This window comes from Wolffia australiana, chromosome 1, assembly GCF_029677425.1.
Source record: "Wolffia australiana isolate 7733 chromosome 1, ASM2967742v1".
Taxonomy (NCBI): domain Eukaryota; kingdom Viridiplantae; phylum Streptophyta; class Magnoliopsida; order Alismatales; family Araceae; genus Wolffia; species Wolffia australiana.
In genome coordinates, this window is record NC_135835.1 from 11,021,210 (window position 1) to 11,046,057 (window position 24,848).

The window sequence follows — 24,848 nt, forward strand, 5'->3', positions numbered from 1 at the left end:
CGGCTGAGGAGTAATTATGTTTGAACTAGTGAAGGGTGATTGTGCTTTGCAACCTTTATTTGTGTTCTTGCACTGCTGAAAAATTTTGCTCACTGCTGTAGATCCATCACTTCTCCTGCCCTGAGCGACGTGGTTTCTTCCAATTTGTTACCCATCATACAATCTGTTGTGTAAATTGGCAATTGTTCGTTTCCATTGTAAATGGAAAATTAGCAATCTTTATTATTAACCAATTTGCATGCTCATAATGTGCGGATGGTTTCTTTGACCAAATTGTTTCATGTGTGAAATGTGGCTGGACATTCTTTCTATTATTGTGACATTTGATTACTATGATTTTTTTTTGAAGAAATTGATTACTATGATTTCATGTTGTTGGTTGGCTTATGGGTATTCTATAATTTTATTAGATGCTGTATCTCCACATTCCATCTCGGCATCCATCATCCTTTCCTGAACTAGAGCTACCGACAATTTTACAGGTACAAGTATTCAGCGACCCTTTATTTTACCCTAATGATAGAGGTCCATTTCTTACATTGTTGTATTTTTCATCAACAAAATTAATCCGGTTTGTCATTTGGAGGACAAAAATACGGAGGCTAGATAGGTGACTGCCAAACCGATAATATAAATGATCTTTTGACACTCCCCCGCATAGTGGAGCACACTGATTTTCAGACTGGACTTGCAGATCATCTTTCGGAAGATGGCCATTGACAGAATATTTCTGAATCTAGCAGGAAACGTCTCTGACAAAAGAGCACATATGATGTTTTCTTGAGCTTCCTGTCATTATTTTTCTTGATGAATTGCTTGTCCACTTCTGTGTCAGTCGGAGAGCTGTCTTTACTTATGTTTATTCTCTTTTTCTTTGTTTTTCCCTTCTTGCCCTTTTCAGATTAGTCATTATGTTATGGGCCCAATAATGTTCGGGCCCACTTGTAAACCCCACAAGTATGGGGTGGAACTATCGTTTCAAGTAGGTTGTTGTTTTCTGTTTCAACCCTAACTGTCTGCTAAGGGCGCCATTGGCCATTGACACTATGTTCTTCCTTCAGTTATGTTTTTCATGCTTGTATACAATTTCGATTGTAGATTTGTCATCTAGCTTCGGTCTCTCATCATCATCTTTTATAATCCTAAGTTGTCAAGGTTCTCTTATGATTCTCAATCTCAATAAGGGAAGAATGATAGCTATCAAGAGAAGGAAGGTATATGGTTAATACAGAGGAAGGATTCAACATCATGATAATGGCAGAATATGAAGAGGAACATGCACAGGTAGATGAGCCTCATGACTGGTTGTACATCAAAAATTTTCATGATGTGGATGTTCCTTTTTGATGCTTAGGAGGTAATGGTGGGATGCACTTCTTGCCTTGTCATCGGCAGTGGGTCTCACTACCTAGGGGTCATTGAAGTTCCAGAGCCTTTTCAAAGGAAATCCAATTACAAGCGCTGTGTGTGGGTTTCAACTCAAAACATCCTCCGAGCAGAAGTGGCGAAATTCATATACATTTCTGTTGAGTAGGGGAAACATTATCAAATCACACTCAGAGAGACACACCACGACCAGCTCTACTATCTACAGAGATGTTATTATTGATATCCAAGGTTTGATGTTTCAGCAAGATTTCCTGGCAATGCCACTATGTAGCACAACCGCCATTCTTGGCATCCAATGGATATGTGCATTTCATTGGTTCTTATCACTATGACTCCTGGTGATAAAGGTTTGGGATTCTTCTTTCACACTTCTGGTCAAATGAAAAATGTGTAAATCAGAAATACCATTACACAAGGCAGACAGAATTTTACACCCCTTCCTCTCCTTCAACCCAACTCACCTGACGAGGGTCCGTCCCTTGGTCCATCACATCGATTACCGGTCCCTCAACAAAGTAGCCCATTAATTTCAAGGGTTGGAGATCCGATACCTGTGATTGGAGAGCTAAACGCAAGGTCAGTTTCTCTACTCTGGATTTAACATCAGGTATCATCATATGCAGTGGAAGGCAACAGCCCACAAAAGAGAGCATTAAAAACTCATCAAGGGTTCTGTTAGATCATCACGGCCCATTTAGGGCAGATTGGACTGACTTATGGGCCAAAGGCCATGTACATGTAATAGAATAACCCTAGGAAAATGAATAAAAAACCTAACTAAAATCAATCTAAATAATGGCCCGTTAAGGGCCCATTAAGAGCCCACTAAGGGCCCATTAAGGGCCCAATAGTGAGGGGCCCATTAGGGCCATATATTAGGTCCACTAAGGACCTAATATATACTGGGCCTGATTTACATCAGGCCCAGACTCCAACGGCTGGAAAACTAGTCGTTGGACATCCAGTTGCAAAAAAGGGCAGCTGGATGTGATAGGTCCCAACGGTCATATTTTTCAAAAATATGACCATTGGAGGGACTGTTTTTCTCTCTCTCCTCAGTGCATATTTGTATAAAAAGGGCAAAGGATTAGTAATGGAGATTCCAACCTTTTTGTGCCCTATTTTCTGGTGTTCCTCTCCTCTTCTTCTCATCATTTCCTCATCTCTCTCAAGAATTTACATGGTATCAGAGCAGGCTCGACCAGTACCCATTTGAAGCATTGATTTTTTGGAGTTTTCTCCTCAGAAGATTCTGTATCTCTCTGAGTTGAATCCTCCTTCTGCAGCAGTGATTAGTTTCCTGTCTTCTGTCAAGAAGCAGGATATTTGAAGTCCTGAATTTGGGGGTTCTCCTCAAACTCTGTGAAGTCCTATTTGTCGGTGGCTACCTCAGCAGTTCTCTGCATCCCTGGGGTGTGTGCATCAGCTGCAGCAAAGCGTCAGTTTCTGGTAAGGATTTATTCCTTAAGATTATGGGTAAATCCAGAACCAGGATGGCTGCAAAGGCAGAAAAAGAATCTGAGGAATTGTCTTCTCTGGCTGCTGCAACACCAGTTGCTGCTCCAGCCACTCCAGCTGCCCCAGCCACTGCCCTCGTCACTGCATCAGTCCAGACCAGGCCTGTCCTGCCTGACCTGGACATGAAGTACAACGGCCTCAACGGCCAGAAGTGGATCACCATGGCTCAAAGGACTCTCAAGGCGGCATACCTTGGGAGGCATCTAACTGAGGAAGCTCCGTCAGAAGACAGAGCTGGGATTGAAGTCTGGGAGTCTGAAGAAGCTCTCATCATGAACTGGATGATCAAGAACATGGAAGAAGAACAGAAGGATGACTACATTCTGATCGGCTGTGTTCGAGATCTGTGGCAAGAAATTAACAAGTCCTGTGCAGAAATGCACAGTGACTTCCGAGTTTACGATCTCCGAGAGCAAGAGCGAACGTTGAAGCAGGGAAGTATGTCAATATCCTCTTACTCTGCACGAATCAAAGCAATTTGGAGAGAGCTGGATCTCCTTTGGCCCACTGGTGACAAAAATTCTCCCTCTTACATTCGTGAGATCAAGTTCAGGACTCTTCAATTTTTGATGGGGCTCAACTCTGAGTATGAGACCCTCCGAAGCCAGCTGCTGCACAGGGAAAAATTTCCCACCTTAGCAGAAGCGATTTCAGAACTTCAGGGGGCAGAGAGCCGAAAGAAAATTGGCACCAAAGGAGGCGAAGCCTCCACTCCTACTGCAGCAGCTCACTTGGCCAAGAAGGAACCTCAGAGCAATCAGACCTCCTCAGTGGCACCATCTTCAGTTCCTCAACATTCCAAGGCCACACCGAAAGAAGGCAGTACCTCAGAACTAATCTGTGGATATTGCAGGAAGCCCGGACACATTAAAAGGGACTGTAGGAGATTGGCATGGAAAGAAGAACAAATCCGAAAGGGGACCTGGAATCCAGGTCAGCAGAAGAAGGCCTACGTGGCCAGTGAAGGGGGAAAACCACCCGCCACCGAGAAGGACGATGCAGGAAGCGACATTCAGAAGATTATACAATCTGAGATGAACAAGATCCTTCAGAAAATCAACTCCACATCTTTCGCACAGTCAGGTAAGCACTTTGCATTTACCACCTTTAAGAATATTACACCGATTTCGGTATCTTGGGTCTTAGATTCAGGGGCGACAGACCATATGTCACCCCACAGATCATTGTTTCAAACCTATGAGCTTGAAACAAACAACCTCAGAGTTTTCACTGCTAATGGAGGGATCTTAAAAGTAGAAGGAAGAGGGACAATTATGATTAAAGGAAATATGTTGAAAGGGGTACTTCATGTACCTGAATTAAAGGCAAATCTTTTGTCCTTAATTCAGCTGGTAGATGAGACTGGGTGGCAATTTATCTTGGATTCTGACTCCTGCTTTCTCTGTATAAAGAACACCGGGCAGAAGATTTCGTCTGTTAGCAGGAGAGGGGGACTTCTCTTGCTGGATGTACTAAGGGAAGATGGGGAGCAGAAAGTGATCTACGCTGCCCAGAGTGAAGAACGGGTCACGCTTCTCCATAGGAGACTAGGACACCCCTCATTTCATGTTTTGAAACAATTACACCCACAGTTATTTAAGGGGATTATTTTTGAACATCTTAATTGTGAAAGCTGCCAATTTGCTAAACATAAGAGGTCATCATATCCAAGTACGAATCATAGGGCCTCCTTGGCATTCGAATGTGTTCATAGTGATGTATGGGGCCCCTGCTCCATATCTGGCTTGGCACATCAGAGATGGTTCATCTTATTCGTAGATGACTTCTCTAGATATACATGGGTGTATCTATTGAAATCAAAAGCAGAAATCCCATCTGTTATCATATTGTTCTGTGAAATGATCCATAACCAATTCAGTAGACTGATCAAACGCTTCAGATCTGATAATGCTAAAGAATATTTCTGTGGAGAAGTAAACAAGTATATGGAAGAAAAGGGGATAATCCATCAATCATCATGTGTCAATACCCCCCAGCAAAATGGTCTTGCTGAGCGGAAAATTGGCCATCTTATGGCGCCTGCCAGGGCACTCCTATTCCAAGGAAACTGCCCCAAGCATTATTGGACTGAAGCAGTGGCAACAGCCACACATCTCATTAATAGAACAGCATCGAAACATTAGATCTTAAGGCCCCGATTGATCTTTTATCCTCTGAATTTCCACATATATCGTTAAGGACTAACCTGCCGGCCAAAGTATTTGGCTGTGTAGTATATGTTCATGTTCATAATGCAGGAAAATTGGACCATAGGGCAGTGAAGTGTGTGTTCCTAGGTTATTCCACCACGCAGAAGGGATACAGGTGTTATCATCCCGAATCAAGGAAGTTCTTTGTTGCTGCAGACGTGAAATTTGATGAAATCAGAATGTTCCATGACGAGACAGATCGATCAGATATCTATTTGGAGTCCAGTGAGGTGGAAGCCGATGGTGGAGAACTCAGCAGACCTTCTGAACTTAGAGACAGTGAACAGGAACCTGAGGTTAGTGCTGCTCCGAGTCCTGTTGAGGAGGAGGAGCCTCATGCACTAGAAGAAGCTCCAAATGAAGAACTACTACCAGCAGGAGAAAGTAATCCAAGTAACAATGGATGGTCAATTGCTATCAGTAAAGGAGCTCGGAAGTGTACGAAGACCAAGCTCTACCCAGTAAGTAATTACGTCTCATATACCCGGATATCTCCAGAATATAAACAAGTTGTCCAGGCTGTGATGACTGTATCTGTCCCAAAGAATGTCAGAGAAGCTATGTCATCTACTGAGTGGAAGAGAGCAATGGATGAAGAAATGGAAGCGCTAGAAAGAAATGGTACTTGGGAAGTGGGCCCACTCCCAGTTGGAAAGAAGGTAGTCGGCAGCAGATGGGTGTTCACCATCAAATACCATTCAGATGGATCAATCGCCAGACATAAAGCCAGATTGGTGGCCCAAGGATATACGCAGTCATATGGAATTGACTACAATGAGACATTTGCCCCAGTAGCGAAGCTGAATACAGTCAGAATTCTGATTGCTCTTGCAGCGATATTTGAATGGAAGTTGTACCAATATGATGTGAAGAATGCTTTTCTACATGGAGAGCTAGAAGAGGAGGTATATATGGCTCCACCCCCTGGATATTGTTTGAGTAAAAATTTGGGTGATGTATGTCACCTCAGAAAGTCCTTGTATGGACTCAAACAGTCCCCCAGGGCCTGGTTCGGCAAGTTTTCTAAAGCAATGTTGGCAGCCGGATACTTTCAAAGTGAGGGTGATCATACCCTTTTTATAAAGCATGGTAAGGAAGGTAAGGTGGCAATCCTAATAGTATACGTAGATGACATCATCATCACTGGAAACGACAATGAAGAAATTCAGAATCTTGAAAGACATCTTTCTTCATCATTTGATATCAAAGCTCTTGGTCTTCTAACCTACTTTCTAGGGATTGAAGTTGCATATTCAAGATCTGGAATTGTACTTTCTCAGCATAAGTACATTCTCGATTTATTGAAGGAAACCGGGAAACTGGACTGCCGTCCAGCCGCTACTCCAGTAGACACAAATGTGAAATTGAAGGCAGAACAACACGAAAAGGATGCCCCAGTGGACAAGACCTCATTTCAGAGACTCATAGGCAAGCTCCTCTATCTCAACCATACAAGACCAGACATAGCGTTTGCTGTGAACTCTCTAAGCCAATTCATGAACGACCCACGAGAGTCTCATCAAGGAGCAGCTGATCGAGTTCTTGCATATCTGAAGGGTTCCATCGGACAAGGGCTGTTTTTCAGGACAGGAGGTGAGCCTAGTGTAATTCTTTATACTGACTCTGATTATGCAGGTTCCTTTGAGGACAGTCGATCGACGTCTGGATACTGTAGCTTCCTTGGCGGTAATCTCGTCACTTGGCGCAGTAAGAAGCAGAAGGAAGTCTCCCTCTCAAGTGCTGAAGCTGAGCTCCGTGCCTTGAAGAAGGGAGTCTGTGAAGGCATGTGGCTTAAAGGTATTTTAAAGGATCTTCATCTATATAACGGCAAAGGGATGATCTTGCATTCAGACAGCAAGTCGGCCATTGCAATGGCCAAGAATCCAGTTCAACATGAACGTACAAAGCATGCACGGGTGGCGAGACATTACATCAAGCAGAGCATCGATGAAGGATTCATCATTCCGCAATACGTCCCCACTTTGGAGCAAGCTGCGGACATCTTCACGAAGGGCATCCCAGGCCCACAGTTTCAGGCATTGGTGTCCAAGTTGGGCATGATCAACATCTATACCCAACTTGAGGAGGGGTGTTAGATCATCACGGCCCATTTAGGGCAGATTGGACTGACTTATGGGCCAAAGGCCATGTACATGTAATAGAATAACCCTAGGAAAATGAATAAAAAACCTAACTAAAATCAATCTAAATAAGGGCCCGTTAAGGGCCCATTAAGAGCCCACTAAGGGCCCATTAAGGGCCCAATAGTGAGGGGCCCATTAGGGCCATATATTAGGTCCACTAAGGACCTAATATATACTGGGCCTGATTTACATCAGGCCCAGACTCCAACGGCTGGAAAACTAGTCGTTGGACATCCAGTTGCAAAAAAGGGCAGCTGGATGTGATAGGTCCCAACGGTCATATTTTTCAAAAATATGACCATTGGAGGGACTGTTTTTCTCTCTCTCCTCAGTGCATATTTGTATAAAAAGGGCAAAGGATTAGTAATGGAGATTCCAACCTTTTTGTGCCCTATTTTCTGGTGTTCCTCTCCTCTTCTTCTCATCATTTCCTCATCTCTCTCAAGAATTTACAGGTTCTAGTAGTTTATGATAATGTCATACATGTATTTAGTGTGTGGAGAACTTTTCAGTCTCCGTTGAACCATATAATTAAACCATTTACCTTTGATTGTTTATTATTTTCTGTGATGCCATACTAAGTCTACAGTGTTGACTGAGTGGAGCATTTAGGCATCTGCGACAAGTTTTTTCCACTCGGACCCATCATGACCTCAAGGCAAATTTGTGCTCTCTTCCAGCACCGCGGACCTGCTCTCTTGAAGTGAAGTTTAAGATAAAAGCCCCATTTGATTCATGTATGTCTGGTTTAATAGTATCTTACATCTAGTGCCAATGAGCGACTTAACTGATGTTATATATTTTCACGTGGAATAAATAACAGAAGTCAACCGATGTGGGTCATTGGTCCACTTATTTTACCCATCTCACGTGAGAATAAGTAACATAAGCTATCTGATGTTGGCCCCTTGTAACATGTGGCTCTTATTGGATTAAAAGATATAAAGATACGAAGTAAAGAGAGTCCGTGGGCCACTTATAACACATGGCCCGCACTTGCAATGACTCATAGGAATAGAGGGAATGCATTATCGGATTGGCCAATCACATATTGAATACGTGGGCAGTAGGATATCTGCAGAACGAGTATCACTTACCAAAATATTAAAGAATAACAATTGTTACTTGGTCTGACATGCTAAAACAGATGGTTTTCCCACTTGTATGCTGCCATTGCTTTTCGTTTGAACGACTTAACTCATGGAAGGCAAGTCTACATGGAATAAGGAGTTGGAATAGGAATACTTTGAGATTCTTACGAGGGCTCTATCAACGGCATCAGTATTTGCCTTAACTAGTTTCTAGGAATACTTTGTTGTTGAACAGGAGTCAGAGCTGTAAGAATGCAAAGAGGGAGACTCATAGCCTATTTGAGCATAGCACTGCTCCAGACTGTGAGAGCAAAACTTGGGTTATGAACATGATTTGAAGCCAATTGTTACAACCATCAATAAATGGAATCATTATATGATGCTCTATAGATTTGAACTGAGGACCTTCCCTAATATGCATGGACTGATGCATGCATTGTGATAAGGGCCCCTTGCGCACTTATATGTCAAGAAAGAGAAAAGCAAACTGCCTTACACTTGTGGAGTAAGCCGCACGTGCAAGAATTTGAATAAAGGCGGGTCTCCAAATGGCGGGAAAGGGATATAAAAAGAGAAGAGGTTGGCAAGAGGGGGGCATCGATCATATTGCGGAAACTCTCGGTCGCTTCAGGAGATTCTCCCGCGCCAGGACAGTCGATCCGGCCGTCCAAGTCCTCGATCTCAAATATATCTCTCTGAGATAATATCCTCAATCTCTAGTCTCATCTTGTATTCCTTTCTCATACTGGATTTTCTGTGACCCTTCTTGATAAAACCTCGCCTACGGCGAGTTTTCCTGTTGAATCTACGGTTACTGTCGTATCACTGATTTCAGCCGTGGAATACTCAGTGGATTATATTCCGTGATTGTAGCATTGTCGGGGTTCCTAACACATTGTGCGGCAGACAGTGCAGCAATAATTCGGCCAGGTTCAACAGTTGCATTGCCCTAGGAGGCACACTGCCTGCACCAGGTCACAATGGATTCGGGGCAATGGGTGCAGACCAGATGGCCACAAAGTGCTTCTTGTGCCAGGGCTGTCAGTCCGGAGGTGTGGCAGTTCAGAAGATGAATGGCATGTTGGTGTCCTATGGAGCGAGAGTGGCCTGCTCTGTCTTGGGTTGTAGGGGACCACCTGCCATGCCAGGTGTGCAAGATGCTGATTCTAAAATTTGCTTTGTATGGAGCTTGACCCTATATTATTACATGCTTGGTTTGTTGCCTAGGCATATCCATCCATTGTACTTCTCAGTATAAACATGCCCTTTTCGTAAGGCCCCCCACTCTGCAAGTTTCCAAGACTTCAGCTTTGTCTATAAGAAAGATTCTTGGTGCTATAGTTGTGTTGAGGCTGGCACGTTGCGAGTCTAATGGTGGAGGCTGCTTACCTTGCCACAAGAAAATGGGTCAACAAAGAGCTGAAAGGACGGCGCTGTAATGGCATGATTGGAAGCAGTGTTGGTGACAATGGAGACATAGAACTCACGTTTGCCAAAGCTGTGAGACTGCTGCTAGGTTTGTGAGGGCCTGGTACTCGCGAATGTAGGAATAGCAGACACTGTGCTGTGCAAGCTTTATGTTTTTCACCTGAAATTTTTTATAAGGTTTGATATGTATATCTGTATACTCGAAAGATCAAATAATGAAAATGTTGAGAAGTCCGCTCCTACAATTTTTTAATGCCAACGGATTTTGTTATACTTGAGGCTATCTTATTCAGAGCTGCTTTCTCAGTCTGAAGCTTTCTCTTGTTGCTTTCTCAGTCTGAAGCATCTGTCTCTTTCTTCCATTGCAGTCAGCTGCCCTTCTTGCTGTTGGTCTTCTGTATGAAGGTTCTGCCCATCCATTAAATATGAAGATTCTCCTCGTAATTCTCTCCATCTCAGTTCTTTTGTTTTGACCATTTCTTGCTTGTCATTCTTTGATTTAGTCAATTATTTAAAAAATTTAAAAATTTTAGATGTAGTCTGTTGGATGTAAATCATCATTATGCGCATCCTTTTCAATATCCTTATTGGTCACAGGATAGTTAGACAAAAAATGTTTTCTGATGGAAAGACTGCAGGTTTGGCTCCCCATTTGTAAATTAATAACACCAATGTGACAACTAGGATAATACGCTTTTTTTCAAAAAAAATTAATGACAAACAGTAAGATTTTGTGTTAAGGAGAATCTAAGCCATTTGTTTGAGCTTACATGATTTATTTTCTTTCTCGCTGTACTAAATATGACGTTCTCATATCTCAGTATTTCAAGGATTATTTATTTTATTTATTTCCCTTTTGCCTCTGTTAACGTTCTCTTTGTTAGCATAACCTCTTGTAGAACAAAATGAGTATAATGAATGTAGTTGGTGGATGCTGTGGATTGATTCATTATCTAGTGTAACCCTTATTTCAATCAAAAAATTAATAAAATAAATAATCTAGTGTAACCCTTATTTCAATCAACGAGAAGGCTGTTGCAATGTGATCTTGATGGAGTTAGTACTGGAGCAGCGTTAGTTCTGGTCAATAATTGACTCAAAATAGCCATGGGAAACTAAGGTGTTCCAAGGGTTAAATAATTGAACCATTAAGCCTAAGGTTTTCAGCAGAAATGAGAGATACGTTCATAATTCGAAAACACATCAAATATGGAGAGTCAAGTGAAATTGTTTAAGATAGTATGAAGACTCTCAACACGTCTTTTCAAGAAGAGCTAGATTTAATCCCCTCAAAGTACCCGGCCAGAGCCATGATATGTTTATTCAGACATCAGGTATAATATCCCAAGGAATGCTGCACTTCAAGGTTGGGGTTGCCCATTGGTATTTGTTCCGTTATCCAATATCCAAAAAATGGTAGCGCTACTGATTAGGAGACTAATAACAATATGGGAATATCATTACCTCAGATGATATCCATTGTCTTTGGACTACATCTATATGCTGATAATGATAGGCGGATACCATTAATCATAACAATACTGATCATGTTGTTATTATCAGTAATGTTGTACACTCATTCGGCCCCTTCATCTACTGTCACTGCTGCCTCATGACCCTGACCCCGCCACCCCTTTCCTCACAGCATGGGGGTTGGTGCAGGATGAGAGAGGGGGGCACAAGGCCAGGGCAGTGGGGCCAACACTGCAGCAGGGTGCATGGATTATTGTTGGGGGGGGGGCTTCAGAGGAGCAGGGGGCAGAAACCAGGGAAGGGGGGTGGGTGCCATGTCAGCGCTGGGGGAAGGGTCATGGGACATAGGATGGTATTGATATCAGATAACAAGTATTGTTATCTGTATCACCATTTGTTATTTCTATTCATCCCCAAAAGGCTTACCTTATCGGACATTGGTAATGTCACCAATTAGCAACGGTGTAGTTATCTGGTAGCAGACACCAATATCGAACTTTAGGAATGGCCGGGTACAGTTAATCACACTATCAACATCCTTATTCATCTGGTCAGATAACTGTCAATGGTATGATGATGGATGAATCATACTCCAAGGCCAATCTCAAAACGTTCATCCCTCAGAGCTTCCTTGGTATTCATGCTGCATGACTTAGAAACGTGAGAAATAAGATGAAAATTGCACAACAAATCTTTGTTGTGCTTGTCCATCATATGTGATATGTTCTACCATGTCGAATCTGCGCAAGAGAATCCTCTCACCGAGCGATTGATTCATGGATATATTGTAGTTAAGATTTGTACGAGAACGATACAATATGAGCAGATAAACCAAACTGTTTGGAATTGTAGAATGACTATTATGGAAGGAGAAGGCGAAAAAGTAATAGAATATAGGAACTGAAGAAGCTTGGTGTACTTTCTCCTCCTCTGGTTGCAGTTGCCCACCCTGTGTCCAATCCACACAGTCGCGCACAACTAGCTGATCGGGAACTTCCTGCAACTGAATCTTGATTTTGGGGTTCCACCCTTTGCCTTATGTATATCCTGGTTGGCACGTGCCCCATTCAAATGTTCTTCCTGGTGCATCTGGATCTCTTCATTTGATAAGTCCATGAGGAGACTTATCAATATGGTAGCTAAAAGCATCTCTTTTGAGTGAGAGCTCAGTCTCTGACGAGCAATTATGATATGGGCAAAGAATCTGTGAGTCTAAACTTCAAAAAAATGTATGCATTTTAATCTCCAAATTTTCAACTTGGCTATGTCATCACATATTTTGTGCTTTTATATCTCGTGTGTTAATTTATAAAATTATGGGTGCTCGATTGAGGGGCCACTGGGACTATGGGTGAGTCAAGTTCAAGTCTGGAATTGAATAGGTGATTTTTTTTTTTGAAAAAAGAGGGGAAAATCACCCACAAACAGTGATCAACCTGATGTTATTATTAGATAAGAAATAAATAGGTTGCTGACCACACTGGTCCTCTTCCCACCCTTCACTCCCTCCAAAAGCAGTAAGAGAGAAGACCCTCTACATCATGTAAGACAGTGTCCTGGGCGGCAAGCCTTCCTTTGAACACAACATAAGTTCATCACCCACAGGACCGCGAGAAGCCTGCTCCTTTCCAAGTGTCCCCTGCAAGCTCCTCCCCTGATTGATCCCCAGTATGCTTCCTTGGACATTATGTCCACTCCAGTGAGCTTCTGCGAGCTCCAAATTGCCTGAGTGAATGAACACTCGAAGAACATATGAGAGCAACTTTCCCCCCCTTGTGCGCACACGGGGAACTCTCTACAGATTCCTCTGGGTGCATACGCTTCCAAAGGGATGATAAACACCCCAACTCTAATAATGATCAGCTAGAAGAAAGTCCTGCTCTCTAGGGCTTCATCAATGCCTTTGAGACAAGGGCTGCATTCAACGTTCAGGGGAAGGAACCCAGAGGTTCAGTCTAGAAAGGGGAAAGGAAAGTAGAGGGGAAACAAGGAGAGCAAAGATCACCGCTCTAGAGGTAAGACACCGACTTCGCCGCAGGGAAAGACTTCTGCACGATGGGGAGGCGAGCACGGTCAAGAGGAGAAGATGGAGGTAGAGGGCAAGAGAAGAGAGAGGAATCACTTTTGTTCAGATTGCATGTATTCTCCTTCGACTTCTCCACCTTAAGTTAGGTCTTCTGGTGGGCCGTTGGGCTGGTTCAGCTTCCTGAGCCGGCGGCGTTCATAAACGTGGCCCGGGATCATATCAAGGGGCTGAGTCATAACTTGCTTCCTGAAACGTAACCATCCAAATATCTTCAGTTTGAGTGGAACCTTCTAAAATTGAACATGTGATGATATCCCGTGACATAATAAGCAATTAATTTGAGTAAAAATGTGATCCTTCATCCTCACAGGGTCATCAGGTATCACTACCATGACCTTAGCGCATCTTAAATGTATGGACTATTTCGCCCGTGGTGGCACAGCTAGAGCCATCCAGTCATGTAGATGTCCTCATGCCTGACCTGACAGTGGTGTCATACCTGCTTTCATGTGCATTGTAGGTCACTGTAAATAGGCTCTGCCTTGACCACCTTTGCGTTGGGTGCTGCCTCTATTGGGCTTAAACCGGCTAAGGTATCATCTGCAAGAGAGCAGCAGGGTGGGAAACTTTTTTGCCAGGTACCAGGAAATCCTGCTATGGCCGTGCAAATCGGGGCTAGACAGGCCTCTTACTTTGATGGGCTGACAAGCCCTCTCCTAACCTGATGCCAGATGTCGTTGGTGACGTTGTCCAACGGGCAAATCCCTAAGGAAGTGTAACTACATGATGCGATGAACCTATGCGGATGTACGTGCAGGCCCCAAACTCCAAGCTCCGAGGCGGGCGACTGGTGACGGTGACTGTGACCTTCTGAGCCTCGTCGGAGCAATGACGGTGACTACGGCGTCGAACGGAATGATTCCGTTGGCGCTCGCTCGTAATGGACGGGCTCAACCCATACCTTGGAAATCTAACTGTTATTTTCACAAAATAGTCTCTCACCAAATCTAACCCAAGCGCGGTAGAGTGCAGCTGAAAATATACTGAAAGAGATAATATAACTGAAGACCAAAGGGGAACAACATCAGTGGTGTCATCCGTCGTCAATAAGTCATATGGGCAGTGACCGGTGCAGGCGAGTACGGCAGAGATGGGCTGGGTTGGCCCGGCGTCACTCAGCAGCTGGCGAAGGTGTGGGGCTGGAGCGCAATACAGTGGGGGACGCAGGAGAGCAGAGGCACGGACGAGGGGTTTTGCATTAGGACCAACACGGTCGGCTGTGGTACAACTTGGCTCGATGCAACGTGGTTGCAGCGCGCGGGTGGCTTGCAACAGTGTCGGCAGCGTCAACGTGGTGACCAGGGATATTGTTGATGACCTGGCCACACCGTGAGACTGACCAACCGTTGACAGAGCAGCTTCGTGCGCAACCAGTCGTCAAAGCTGGTCGGGCGATTTGCGAGCAGCACAGGCAGTCACAGCGGTGCAATGGCAGAGGGTGAGGGGCGCGACGATGGTGATCGAAGCAAGGCCGACGCATGCGCAAGCAGTTGGTGGGCGAAGCGCCTCGGCGGGGCACAGCTTGTGCAAGCTACGGACAGTTAGTTCGCAGATGTAGTGCGAACACCGACCATGGATGATATCCGCGGCAGCACACCGGTCGCATTGATTGGGCAGCGGCAAACATCTGGTCAGGGCAGTGCCTTGGAGGTGGTCACGGGCAGTTCACTGTAAACAGGCTACTGGGTGTTGGAGCTACGGAAGCTGGACGGTGGGGCGTGACACCGGACTGGCAGAGGCAACATCCTCTGGCGCCAGTAACATTTTGGACGTGCACATGGGGGAGCGGGAATGATCGGGCGGTAGTCCGCGGTCAAATGGTTGTCCGACAAAGGTTCAATGAACCCTGCGCGGGATGGAAGAGTCTGGCTGACGGCAGCGGCATCTCCCTCCCCAATCTCCTTCTCTTCTCCTTCCTTTATTCCCTCTCCTCTCCTCTCCTACTCCCTTCTTCTTGGTGAGACCAGCGACAAACAAACCTCTTACTAAAAAAAAAGATAAACTGGTCTGAAATTTTAGGGCTCCATCGAGCTCCCTTATATAGGGGCATGATGGCCCTTACTAGAGACACATGAGCCCTTGGTAAGGGCTCAAGTGCCCTTGCCAGGGGGGGGGGGTTTCTTATACTTTGGGACCCCCCATGTCTGACACATATTAGACGACATGAAACGACACACACACGACGATACAGACATGACACAACGAGCACACAAACATGATAAACACCGAACTGAACGAGCACGGGCCGACGAAAATCAAAACATTCAAACGCGTGGTCATGCATTCACCTGGGGTATTTGAGTGCGGGTGTCTTCACCTTCGCCATGGCGTGCCGGTCGGCCTGGACATGAACCGGCGGGGCTGTCAATGATGATGATGGCGGCTCCGAAGATGTCTCCGATGGTGTGGGCTGGCACGCTCCATCATAACCTTTTACCCATGAGCCTGCAAAATAGACCCATTTGATATACGGACTGTCCAAAGTGTAAAGTTAAATGTGACAGACCATTGGTGACCCCTCCTTACCCTGGTCCGTGTGGCATAAGGCAACTGGTCTTTACAGCTCCAGGGAAGCCTGCTGATGGAAATTCAGTCGTTTGGAACAGTTGTTTGGAGCAGTGATGTAGTCGTTTGGAGGATGATGGAAATTCAGGACTACACGGCCTATATGAAATAAGAATAATGATAAAGGAATTTATTGTTGCTACCAAGAGGGGAGAGAAAGAGAGGATAATAGGATGGGCCAGCCGAGATTATGGGTATTTGTCATATTTTTATTCAGTAATTGGCCTTGCCCTTCTTTTCCTTAAGTGGTCATGCATCAGTAATTATGTGGACGAGTCAGCTAGTTGATTGGTAGTCCCAGGATCTATAGGAGCAAGATTGCCTTGATCCTGATTAGGATTTAAAAAAACTTTTTACCTGAGATTTGTTCCATTGTTGAAAATTATATTGGTTGTATGAGGTACAGTTTTTGATGTATCATGTCATTACACCCTGAGTGCTTCGTTGTGGTATTCAATTCTATTTTATGTTACTTTCATCTTAAAGCCATTACCCTTGCCTGAGGGAAGATTACGAATATTCCTCATTAAGAATACTCTGTTTTCGCTTGAAACTCTATTAATTTTTTTCCTTAAGATTTCTTGCATTTGTATGCCAAACTTACTCACTGTTCATCGTAAAGTTCCATTTATGGCTCCCTATTTCCTTATTCTCTATTTCAGGGGGAAATAGGGCGTAGAAGTGGTGGTGACAACGTCCTTGAAAGAGAAGGTTATTCAGTTGCTGCAGGATCTGCATTGGGGCTTGTTGCGCTTGGTTTGTGCAGACTTTTATTCAAACTTAACTCAACTTCATTGCTGCAATAATTCACTATTTACTCTTTTGGCTTAAGGGAGGGGGAAGGATGCTCCAGGATTCATGGAAAGCGTCGTCGATCGTCTTTTTCAGTACATCGGTTGCAGACGAGATGATAATGTTTGCTTCTTATGCATTTTACATTATCTTTTTTGGGGAATTAAGAGAAACTTTTCATCCTTCTCGCCGTTTTAATTTCTATGTATTTCTACTTGGCCTTGAATCTTTTTTATCATTGATTGCTGCTTTACTGAATCCATGCCTTCGACGTTTTCCAGTGTAAAATTCAAGAATTTCAGAAATAACTTTTGATGTTACATATTTTTTGTAAATGGTGTTTCATTATTCTGCTGTCAGGTTGTAGACGGAAGTCAGATCAATTTTGATGTGACGTCCCCTGGAGCTACTATTGCCCTAGCTCTCATTTTTCTCAAGGTAAATGCAGTGCTCTGATTTTTTCTCACGTCAATGATTCACGTGACTCATGATGAAACCCCAGATTAAGAAGTACATCTTTTGTGTTTTCTCGTTTCAGACGGAATGTGAAACAACCGCAATGCGTCTCTCTATTCCTGTTACCCACTTTGATTTACAATATGTGAGACCTGATTTTGTGATGCTCCGTGTTATGGCACATAGCTCGATAATGTGGAATAGGTAATGGCCCTAATCCATATCCTCTCCTGGTTGTCACATTGGTAATATAAGTTTCAAATGTATGGCTTTCTGTTTGTAATTGGTTTTTTTGGATGGTTTTCACTTTTGTAGCATTCAACCTTCAGTAGACTGGGTTGAATCTCAAGTCCCGGAGATTGTGAAAGTAGGGATGACAAATCTCAGCGATGAGATTACCGAAAGAGGATACGATGGGGAAGCGCTGGCTCAGGCCTATGTGAACGTTATTTCAGGAGCCTGCATTTCGCTTGGTTTGTTTTCTTTCTGGTGACATATGTCATCCAGTTCCTCAATCTGACAATATAAGGTTTTCACCTTTTGAACTTGATTTGCCTTTTCTTTCAGGTTTAAAGTTTGCTGGTTCTAGGAATGGAGATGCACAGGAGTTATTGTACGGATATGCAGTATATTTCCTCAATGAAGTACGATTATTTGTCAGTTTTTCACTTGTTTTTAGCAGATGCATAATTAAACAACTACATCATGCTGACATTCACATTTTTGCAGATAAAACCAATTTCCGGAAAAATGGTCAACTCTTTTCCTAAAGGGTTATCAGAATTTCTGAGTCGTGGGACACTGGAAAATTGCCTTCATCTTATTGTTCTCTCATTATCTGTGGTATGTCAGAGTTCATGCCAAAAGGAACTCAGAGCGTTAGTCAGAAATAGTTTGCCCTGCTATTATCATAATTAACAACGTATTTTCATGGAATTATTCTGCCACTGAAGTCATTATCAAATTATCTGTTTATGTTTTCCGTGTTACCCACATGATGTCAGGTCATGGCTGGTTCAGGTCATCTTCAAACACTTAAGCTATTGCGGTTTCTTCGTAGCAGAGGATCTGCAGACAATCACATTAACTATGGATTCCAGATGGCAGTAAGTTTCTATACCTATTTAATTGGAGCTTGATTGCGTTTGCCAAATGATCTATTTCCTTGAGATCGTGTTACTATCCTAGATTTCAGAAGGGGTGACCATGGTGAGAGTCAGAAAAAGACAATAAGAAAAGAAAGAACTCTAGCAAGACAGAAAGATAGAACAAATTAAGGATATCACTTCATAATCTCCAGGGCCCACCCCCAATCTTCTTTACCAAATGATCTTTGTAGGCTTTTAATATGATCCCTGATATTATCTAGTGGCACTTTAGCCATGTGGCCAACCAGGTGAATTTGGTCATTTTCCTTGTATAATTCCCTTTAAATAGGGCAGCTCTCCCTTTAGGAAGGTAGCCACGAAGTAATCTCAAGTTGTTTCCTCTCTCTCTCTTTTGGTGCAACGTCTGTTTTGCCGGTATTCCTTTTCTGAGTGACGTACATAACTGGCAATCCCTCTCCTCTCTTCTCCCCATCATCCATCGCAGCATTCCCTCCCTCCACCGATGATCATTCCTATGTCTTCTCCTCCCTCCCCATCCTCTCCTTGAGAAGAACTCCCAGGTTCTTATCAAATTAAGATACTTCATATGACAGTTATATGCATGCCTCAGGCTGTAAAATATTGGTCCAGATGACGGCGCCTGACTGAGCATGAAACACTGACAGGGATAAGGAACCTTACAGAGATGTACTTGCATTTTTGAAACATCAGTGGTCTCGTACTGATTTGGTGCCATGTCTGTGGCAAGAGGGGCATGTATGTTCATGTGGACCACTAGCAGGAAACTGCTAGCTGGCAACCACTGCAATCTTTATGGTCACTGCAGTCACTGCAATGTTGGTCTTTTTCGAAAGAAAGATAAGGGGGATCACACAAAGTCAGTGACCCTCCCGATTAGATAAAAATATATTATCGTTAATTACATGTAGGGCCTAAAAGGCTGGCCAGGGCCTTGGCCCCTGGTTTTAACACCATGCAGCGGTAAAACCCGCAGCTGTTAGTACCACAGCATCTGTTGATGCTTCCCGATTGTTGAAGATGATTTCATTATAGCCCAGCCATAGCACCCATAGCATTGCGAAGGGACGAACCTGCCCCTCTCGTCCCCTGAGTGCTCCACTCTGTATAAAGTCCCAAAAGGTCTCCTCTAAGTAGACATCCACCCCCATGATTGGTTGACAGGTCCACACCACTTGGACAAAGGAGCAGTCAAAGAAGAGGTGAGCACAATCCTCATCACCATTTGCGCACAAAACATAGTCTCGTCAAAGCTTCTAAGAGTCATCTCTCTGTACAACCTTCGTCTCTAGTCTTCGTCAGAGGAGCAGCCAACAGAAACATCTCACCGTAAGGGTGAGTTTTTGTCACCATATGATGTGACACGCATGGGGGAACCTTGGTTCCTCTTCTATATATATGTGGCTGAGCTTCACATAAGCATCCCAAACAGAGAAGGATGCGCCTATCTAGTCCCACTCGTAATGTGTCCCTCCTAGCGGGTGTTGGTGTATTAGGGTTTGTCGCATCCTCATATACTCTTCCACTCTTTGGTCTAATAGGGTGTCTCCAAGGCATGGAGTCCATGTGCCATCCCAGCACTCTCTAACAGTGGCATGGGGGGGTTTCGTGCAAGGGCAATCAGGCACGGAATTCAGTCTTGAATGTGCCTTGGGGGGCCATGGGTCTAGCCAAAACCGGAGTGATGTGCCATCCCCTGGCTTGGCTTCAAAGAAATCTTGCACTTGAGGAAATACATGCCTCAGCCCTTGCCAGAATGCGGAAGCTGCTTGGACTGGATTTCCATTAACCTCCTAGTCTTAGTTCAAGCCATCAATGTCTTTCAAAACCCGTAATGTCTTTCAAAACCCGTATAGCCATAGCTGTATCCTGTCCCATAAGTGTGCACACTCGCTTGGCCAGTAATGCTAGGTTGAGATCTTGTAATTTTCTTAGCCTCCCAAGCGAACTGGTCTGCACACTATATCCCACAAAACGAGAGCCTTACCTCTCCCTTCCTCCAATCATGAACTTTCCCATAAAAATCTTCTCATCATACCTTCAAAACGTTTCTTGACCTCCACAGGTAGTTTCAACACCGAGAAGTAGAAAATGGGTATCGCTGATAACACATGTCGCAGCAGCACCAATCGTCCTCCCCTCGACCGCAATCTGATTTGCCGTCCCTCCAACTTCCGCTCTACCTTCTCCACTACTGGGTGCCAATTTTAGGATTTGATGCGACATCTTGTCAATGGCACACCCAAATATTTTATGGAAAGCATACCACTAGGTGTCCCCAAGGCTCTGAAACATAGGGCTTCCTCCTCTTGCGATAATCCAAAACCAACGAAGGCTGATTTGGCGTGATTAATATGTAGTCCCAAACAGTTCGCGAGAAGGTCTAGTAGGATGGATAAATAGCGGCGATGTTGAACTCTACAGCGATATTTTAAACTATTTTGTGCACTTTCACAAATTTTAAGAAACATCTCTTTTTTTGTTATTTTATTGGCTTCCATGTGGTTTAGAATGTTCTTTTTTACTTGTGAGGCTCATAATCGAAGTTTTCTTTACAGGTAAGTTTATCCATTGGATTTCTGTTTCTCGGAGGAGGCATGCAAACATTTTGCACTTCAAACAGTGCAATTGCGGCTCTGCTGATCTCTATGTATCCTCGACTCCCCTCGGGTCCAAATGACAACCGTTGCCATCTCCAGGTCTGTTGCTGTGTCATCCATTTCAACCCAACATTATTTATTTATCTTTTATTATTCTTTAATTGCATTGCAGGCATTCCGACATTTATACGCCATAGCTGCAGAATCTCGCTGGGTCCAAACTGTCGATGTCGACACTGGTCTCCCCGTTTATGCTCCTCTTGAAATGACCGTGGTCGAGACCCAGAATTTTGCAGAGACTTGCTTATATGAAGTGACACCTTGCCTCCTTCCTGAACGTTCTCTTGTAAGTTCTCTTGATGATGGTTTTCTCTGAAAATCAATCTGTCTCATTAGTCCTTGATAGACCTGTATAAATGAGGTTACAGGGAAGTAGGCTTGCCTTTCCAATACTTAAGATGAGCGATTAATCGATCGGATCTTCTTGAGGGTGTTGTAACAAATTTGATAGCAGAGACGCTTAATGAAATGCTACATCAGGAAAGGAGGACATAAACGCAAAAATGAACCAAAAATAGGAAAGAGTAATAAAAAGACTTTTTCTAACACTTAAACTGTCTTTATTTTTGTAGCTGAAAAGAGTGCGGGTCTGTGGCCCTAGGTATTGGCCTCAAGTGATACATCTGCATCCTGAAGGTTCTCATTATGTCTGTCACTTGTATGTATCATTTTTCTATCAAATTACTTAAAAATTTGGTCACATTTTCTTTTAAATAGACAAGCCATGGTGGAGACCGGGTGAGGGCAACAACCCTTTCAATGGTGGGGTCCTCTACATAAAACGTAAGGTTGGAGTCTGCTCATACGTGGACGATCCCTCTGGCTGTCAGTCTTTGTTATCTCGGGCGGTACACAAGGTTTTTTTTTTCTTGAATTTTTTTGATATATTATCTTCTTTAAACTTTCGTTCGACCACCAAAAACTTGAGTATAATATTTCGCCCAGGGCTTGGCTGTGCGGGATGGGGATAAATCTTCAGAAGTTAAGGTTGATCAGTTGGTCAGTACATTTTCTGCTGATCCAAGCCTGATTGCGTTTGCGCAACTCTGCTGCAACTCTTCCTGGAATGCAAGGCAAGAATTTTTTTTCAGTGTGTATATATTTAATGCTTGCGCTCAATTTTTATAAACTGATAAATATAAGATTCACGTTCCAGATCTAATGCCGATTTTGCTGAATTTTGCTCTCAAGTTCTGTTGGAATGTGTGAGCAAGGACAGAGCAGCTTTATTACAAGTCAGTTAAAATTTTTCCATTCTCCCTATATTCACGACAGTACTTTGCTTTACTTCACCCTAAACTTCAATCCCGAATATTTAATTTGTAGGTTTACTTGTCATTCTACATCAACATTGGGTCAATGTGGGAGCAAGCGAAGAGTGGCCACCTCCACTTCCAAGATTCAATATTTCTGTCTAGCCTCAAAGTATGTGATGACTTTAAGTGTCTTTTTAGAGATATCTAAGAGTCGATATTTCAATAAAATTCATTGTTTCTTTCTTTTTTTAAATTCAGGCCCCCCTAAAAATCAATATTTTCTAAAAATCAATATCTCTCTTTTGCTTGCAGATAGCAATTGCATATAACGAGGCAATCATTCAAGGCAGGTTGACCAGCCCATTGGCCCCAATCATGCAGCCAACTTTCATTGACTCTCTCCGATGGCGAGTTGAGGAAATGCTGAACTCTTCGGACGAGATCAGAGTCGATCTTGGTGCTTATCTTCAAAGTGGATGGCGGCATAAGCGAGGAGACAAAAGCAGTGCCATTCTTCTTGCTTGGTACCTTAAGTGGTTTGGAGTACCTTCTCTGCATGAAGTGAAGTCAGCTCTGGTCAAAGTCAACCCCAAGGTCAACACGTCATCTGCGGTCCCTCTCCTCTCCATGATCTCACTGGGAACCCATGTTGGTGCTCTCTATCGTATCGTGGACGCGGCGGCTACATCAGATGGGGAGAAAATGGCTGGTTTAGTGTAGTCAACAGGCAAAGTCAAAGTTCTCATTTTCTCTATCATGTTTATCTTGGGCTTGATGATTTGGTAGAAAGAACTGAAATCTCAGCAGAGGCATGTAAGTTAACTTGGCTTATTTTTGAGAGAATGTGCTTGAAGCTTTTTGGGGCTGACCAGCTGGAAAAAGTTGTCCATGTGTAGGAAAGATTAACAGTGTGATGTAAATTAAGAGAGATTCTGGAGTTGCACACGTAGATTATTGAGGTATATAATCAGTTAGTGATCAAGATAGACTGGGGAAAGTGTTGCTGATAAAGAGGAAAAGGTAGAACGAGAGTGGAAAAGTAAATGGTGTCAATCAATCAAGAGAAAATCTCGCGATGGAAAGAAACAATGCAATATGTCTGAAGTAAATCCCACACCGATGACCAGAGATAATATTAATTGTCTATAATATTGGATCACACCGGATTGTTCAGCACGATAAAAATGCAATAATGCCTAAAAAAAGTAGATCCCCGTGAGACCTTCAGATGACTGTACTCCATGTCATAATTGTAAAAATAAATTACTAGCAAATGCATCTTAGGAGACAATTCTAAATTATGAAAATGGAAATATTTTTAAAAAATACAAAATAGATTTTATTAAAGATAATAGCTTCCTGAATAAAAATTATGAGAAATTTCTATGTAGTAAAGAGACTTGTAATATGTTGATCAACGCTCAGGGATCATCAACGGAGAAAAAATAACTAGGTGGTATACCTGAAATAGAAAAAAGTTAATAAACCAAATCCGATAAATGAGTTTATTGAGAAAATCATCAATGATAAACTGGTTTAGATAGTCACACATTTATAAACCTGTTGAATATTTCACTTTCATTAATAAGACTGTGATGGCGAATCCTCCTTTTGCCAAAAAAGATTGCAAGGATCATCATCATTTAAGATGATATTCATAGAATAATTTCAGATCATAATATCATATCTATGATTTCAGAATACTTTTGGAAATGTTTATCTCCAAAACATGAACTATCAATCTTGAAATAAGGAATTGAATCACGAATGTACCAATGAATATGATTTTCATAAATGGGATCCTATAAATATATATTAACTACAGCAGGAAAAAAAAAGGCAATAAAATATGGCACCTTGGTAGTGGATGGTCAAAGCACTTGTAAAATGAGACTAGTATCAGTGAACTGTGTGATAATCAGTTGGTTTCTGAATCCAACTGCACATGATGCAAGACATATGATAAGATAAGAAAGTAGATAATAATCTAGTGTTACAATCATTGAATGTTATGGGGAGGAGAGATAAGAACATATCTGTAATTGATCTTGCAGACATTTGAGTATTTAATGTGTAATTTCATTAATAACGATAGTGAATTGTGGCACAAACTAGGTCATTTGAGCTTAAAATTTTTGTGGACTTTGCTGGGGCATAGCCCTGTAAAATTTCTACCTTCAAATTTAATTCACAAAAATAGATTAAAACAAGTTGAACTAGCTCAAAAAATAATACAGAAAATTCTGCATCCTGTCCATTAGAATTATTGCATATGGACTTATATTTTCCAAACCTAATAAGTAGCATATGTCGAAAGTTATGTTTAATAATTGTTGATGATTTTTCAATATTTAGTTGGGTGCATTTTCTTGCTTAAGAAAATGTCACCTTGATTGCCTTTTATGAAAAAAATCTAAGAAAGTACATAATAATCCAGACAATATAGTTAAAAATGCACAAAGTCATCATCGTAAAGATTTTTACCATATACCTTTAATATTTTTTTTGATAAATATTTTATTAGTTATCGGTTTTAAGTACCTATTAATCCTCAGTGAAATGAAGTCACTGAAAGAGGTGATCAGTAATTAATTGAAATCTCACGAATTTTGCTGGACAAAAATTATCTTCCTGAGTAGTTTTTTTTAGGCCC

At 42.7% G+C, this 24,848-nt stretch overlaps 2 protein-coding genes across 2 annotated transcripts in view; both read left to right on the forward strand.

Annotated features, from left to right (window-relative positions):
- EMB2771 (E3 ubiquitin ligase) overlaps window positions 1–23,076 on the forward strand; it is a 73,723-nt gene extending 50,647 nt beyond the window's left edge. Inside the window, exons 19-36 of the mRNA XM_078579160.1 lie at window positions 411–482; window positions 10,149–10,220; window positions 16,567–16,660; window positions 16,737–16,819; window positions 17,057–17,134; window positions 17,235–17,356; window positions 17,468–17,625; window positions 17,720–17,796; window positions 17,882–17,995; window positions 18,157–18,258; window positions 20,838–20,978; window positions 21,052–21,225; window positions 21,512–21,575; window positions 21,657–21,796; window positions 21,885–22,012; window positions 22,096–22,174; window positions 22,266–22,364; window positions 22,508–23,076. Coding sequence (XP_078435286.1) covers window positions 411–482; window positions 10,149–10,220; window positions 16,567–16,660; window positions 16,737–16,819; window positions 17,057–17,134; window positions 17,235–17,356; window positions 17,468–17,625; window positions 17,720–17,796; window positions 17,882–17,995; window positions 18,157–18,258; window positions 20,838–20,978; window positions 21,052–21,225; window positions 21,512–21,575; window positions 21,657–21,796; window positions 21,885–22,012; window positions 22,096–22,174; window positions 22,266–22,364; window positions 22,508–22,915 — 2,205 coding nt within the window. The 3' untranslated portion in view covers window positions 22,916–23,076. The remainder of the gene's footprint in view (window positions 1–410; window positions 483–10,148; window positions 10,221–16,566; window positions 16,661–16,736; window positions 16,820–17,056; window positions 17,135–17,234; window positions 17,357–17,467; window positions 17,626–17,719; window positions 17,797–17,881; window positions 17,996–18,156; window positions 18,259–20,837; window positions 20,979–21,051; window positions 21,226–21,511; window positions 21,576–21,656; window positions 21,797–21,884; window positions 22,013–22,095; window positions 22,175–22,265; window positions 22,365–22,507) is intronic.
- On the forward strand, window positions 2,070–4,493 carry LOC144706242 (uncharacterized). The gene is made up of 2 exons (XM_078579159.1): window positions 2,070–3,990; window positions 4,320–4,493. Exons 1-2 carry the CDS (start codon window positions 2,862–2,864, stop codon window positions 4,346–4,348), a joined length of 1,158 nt encoding a protein of 385 aa, XP_078435285.1. The 5' UTR covers window positions 2,070–2,861; the 3' UTR covers window positions 4,349–4,493.
- Window positions 23,077–24,848: the final 1,772 nt, after the last annotated feature.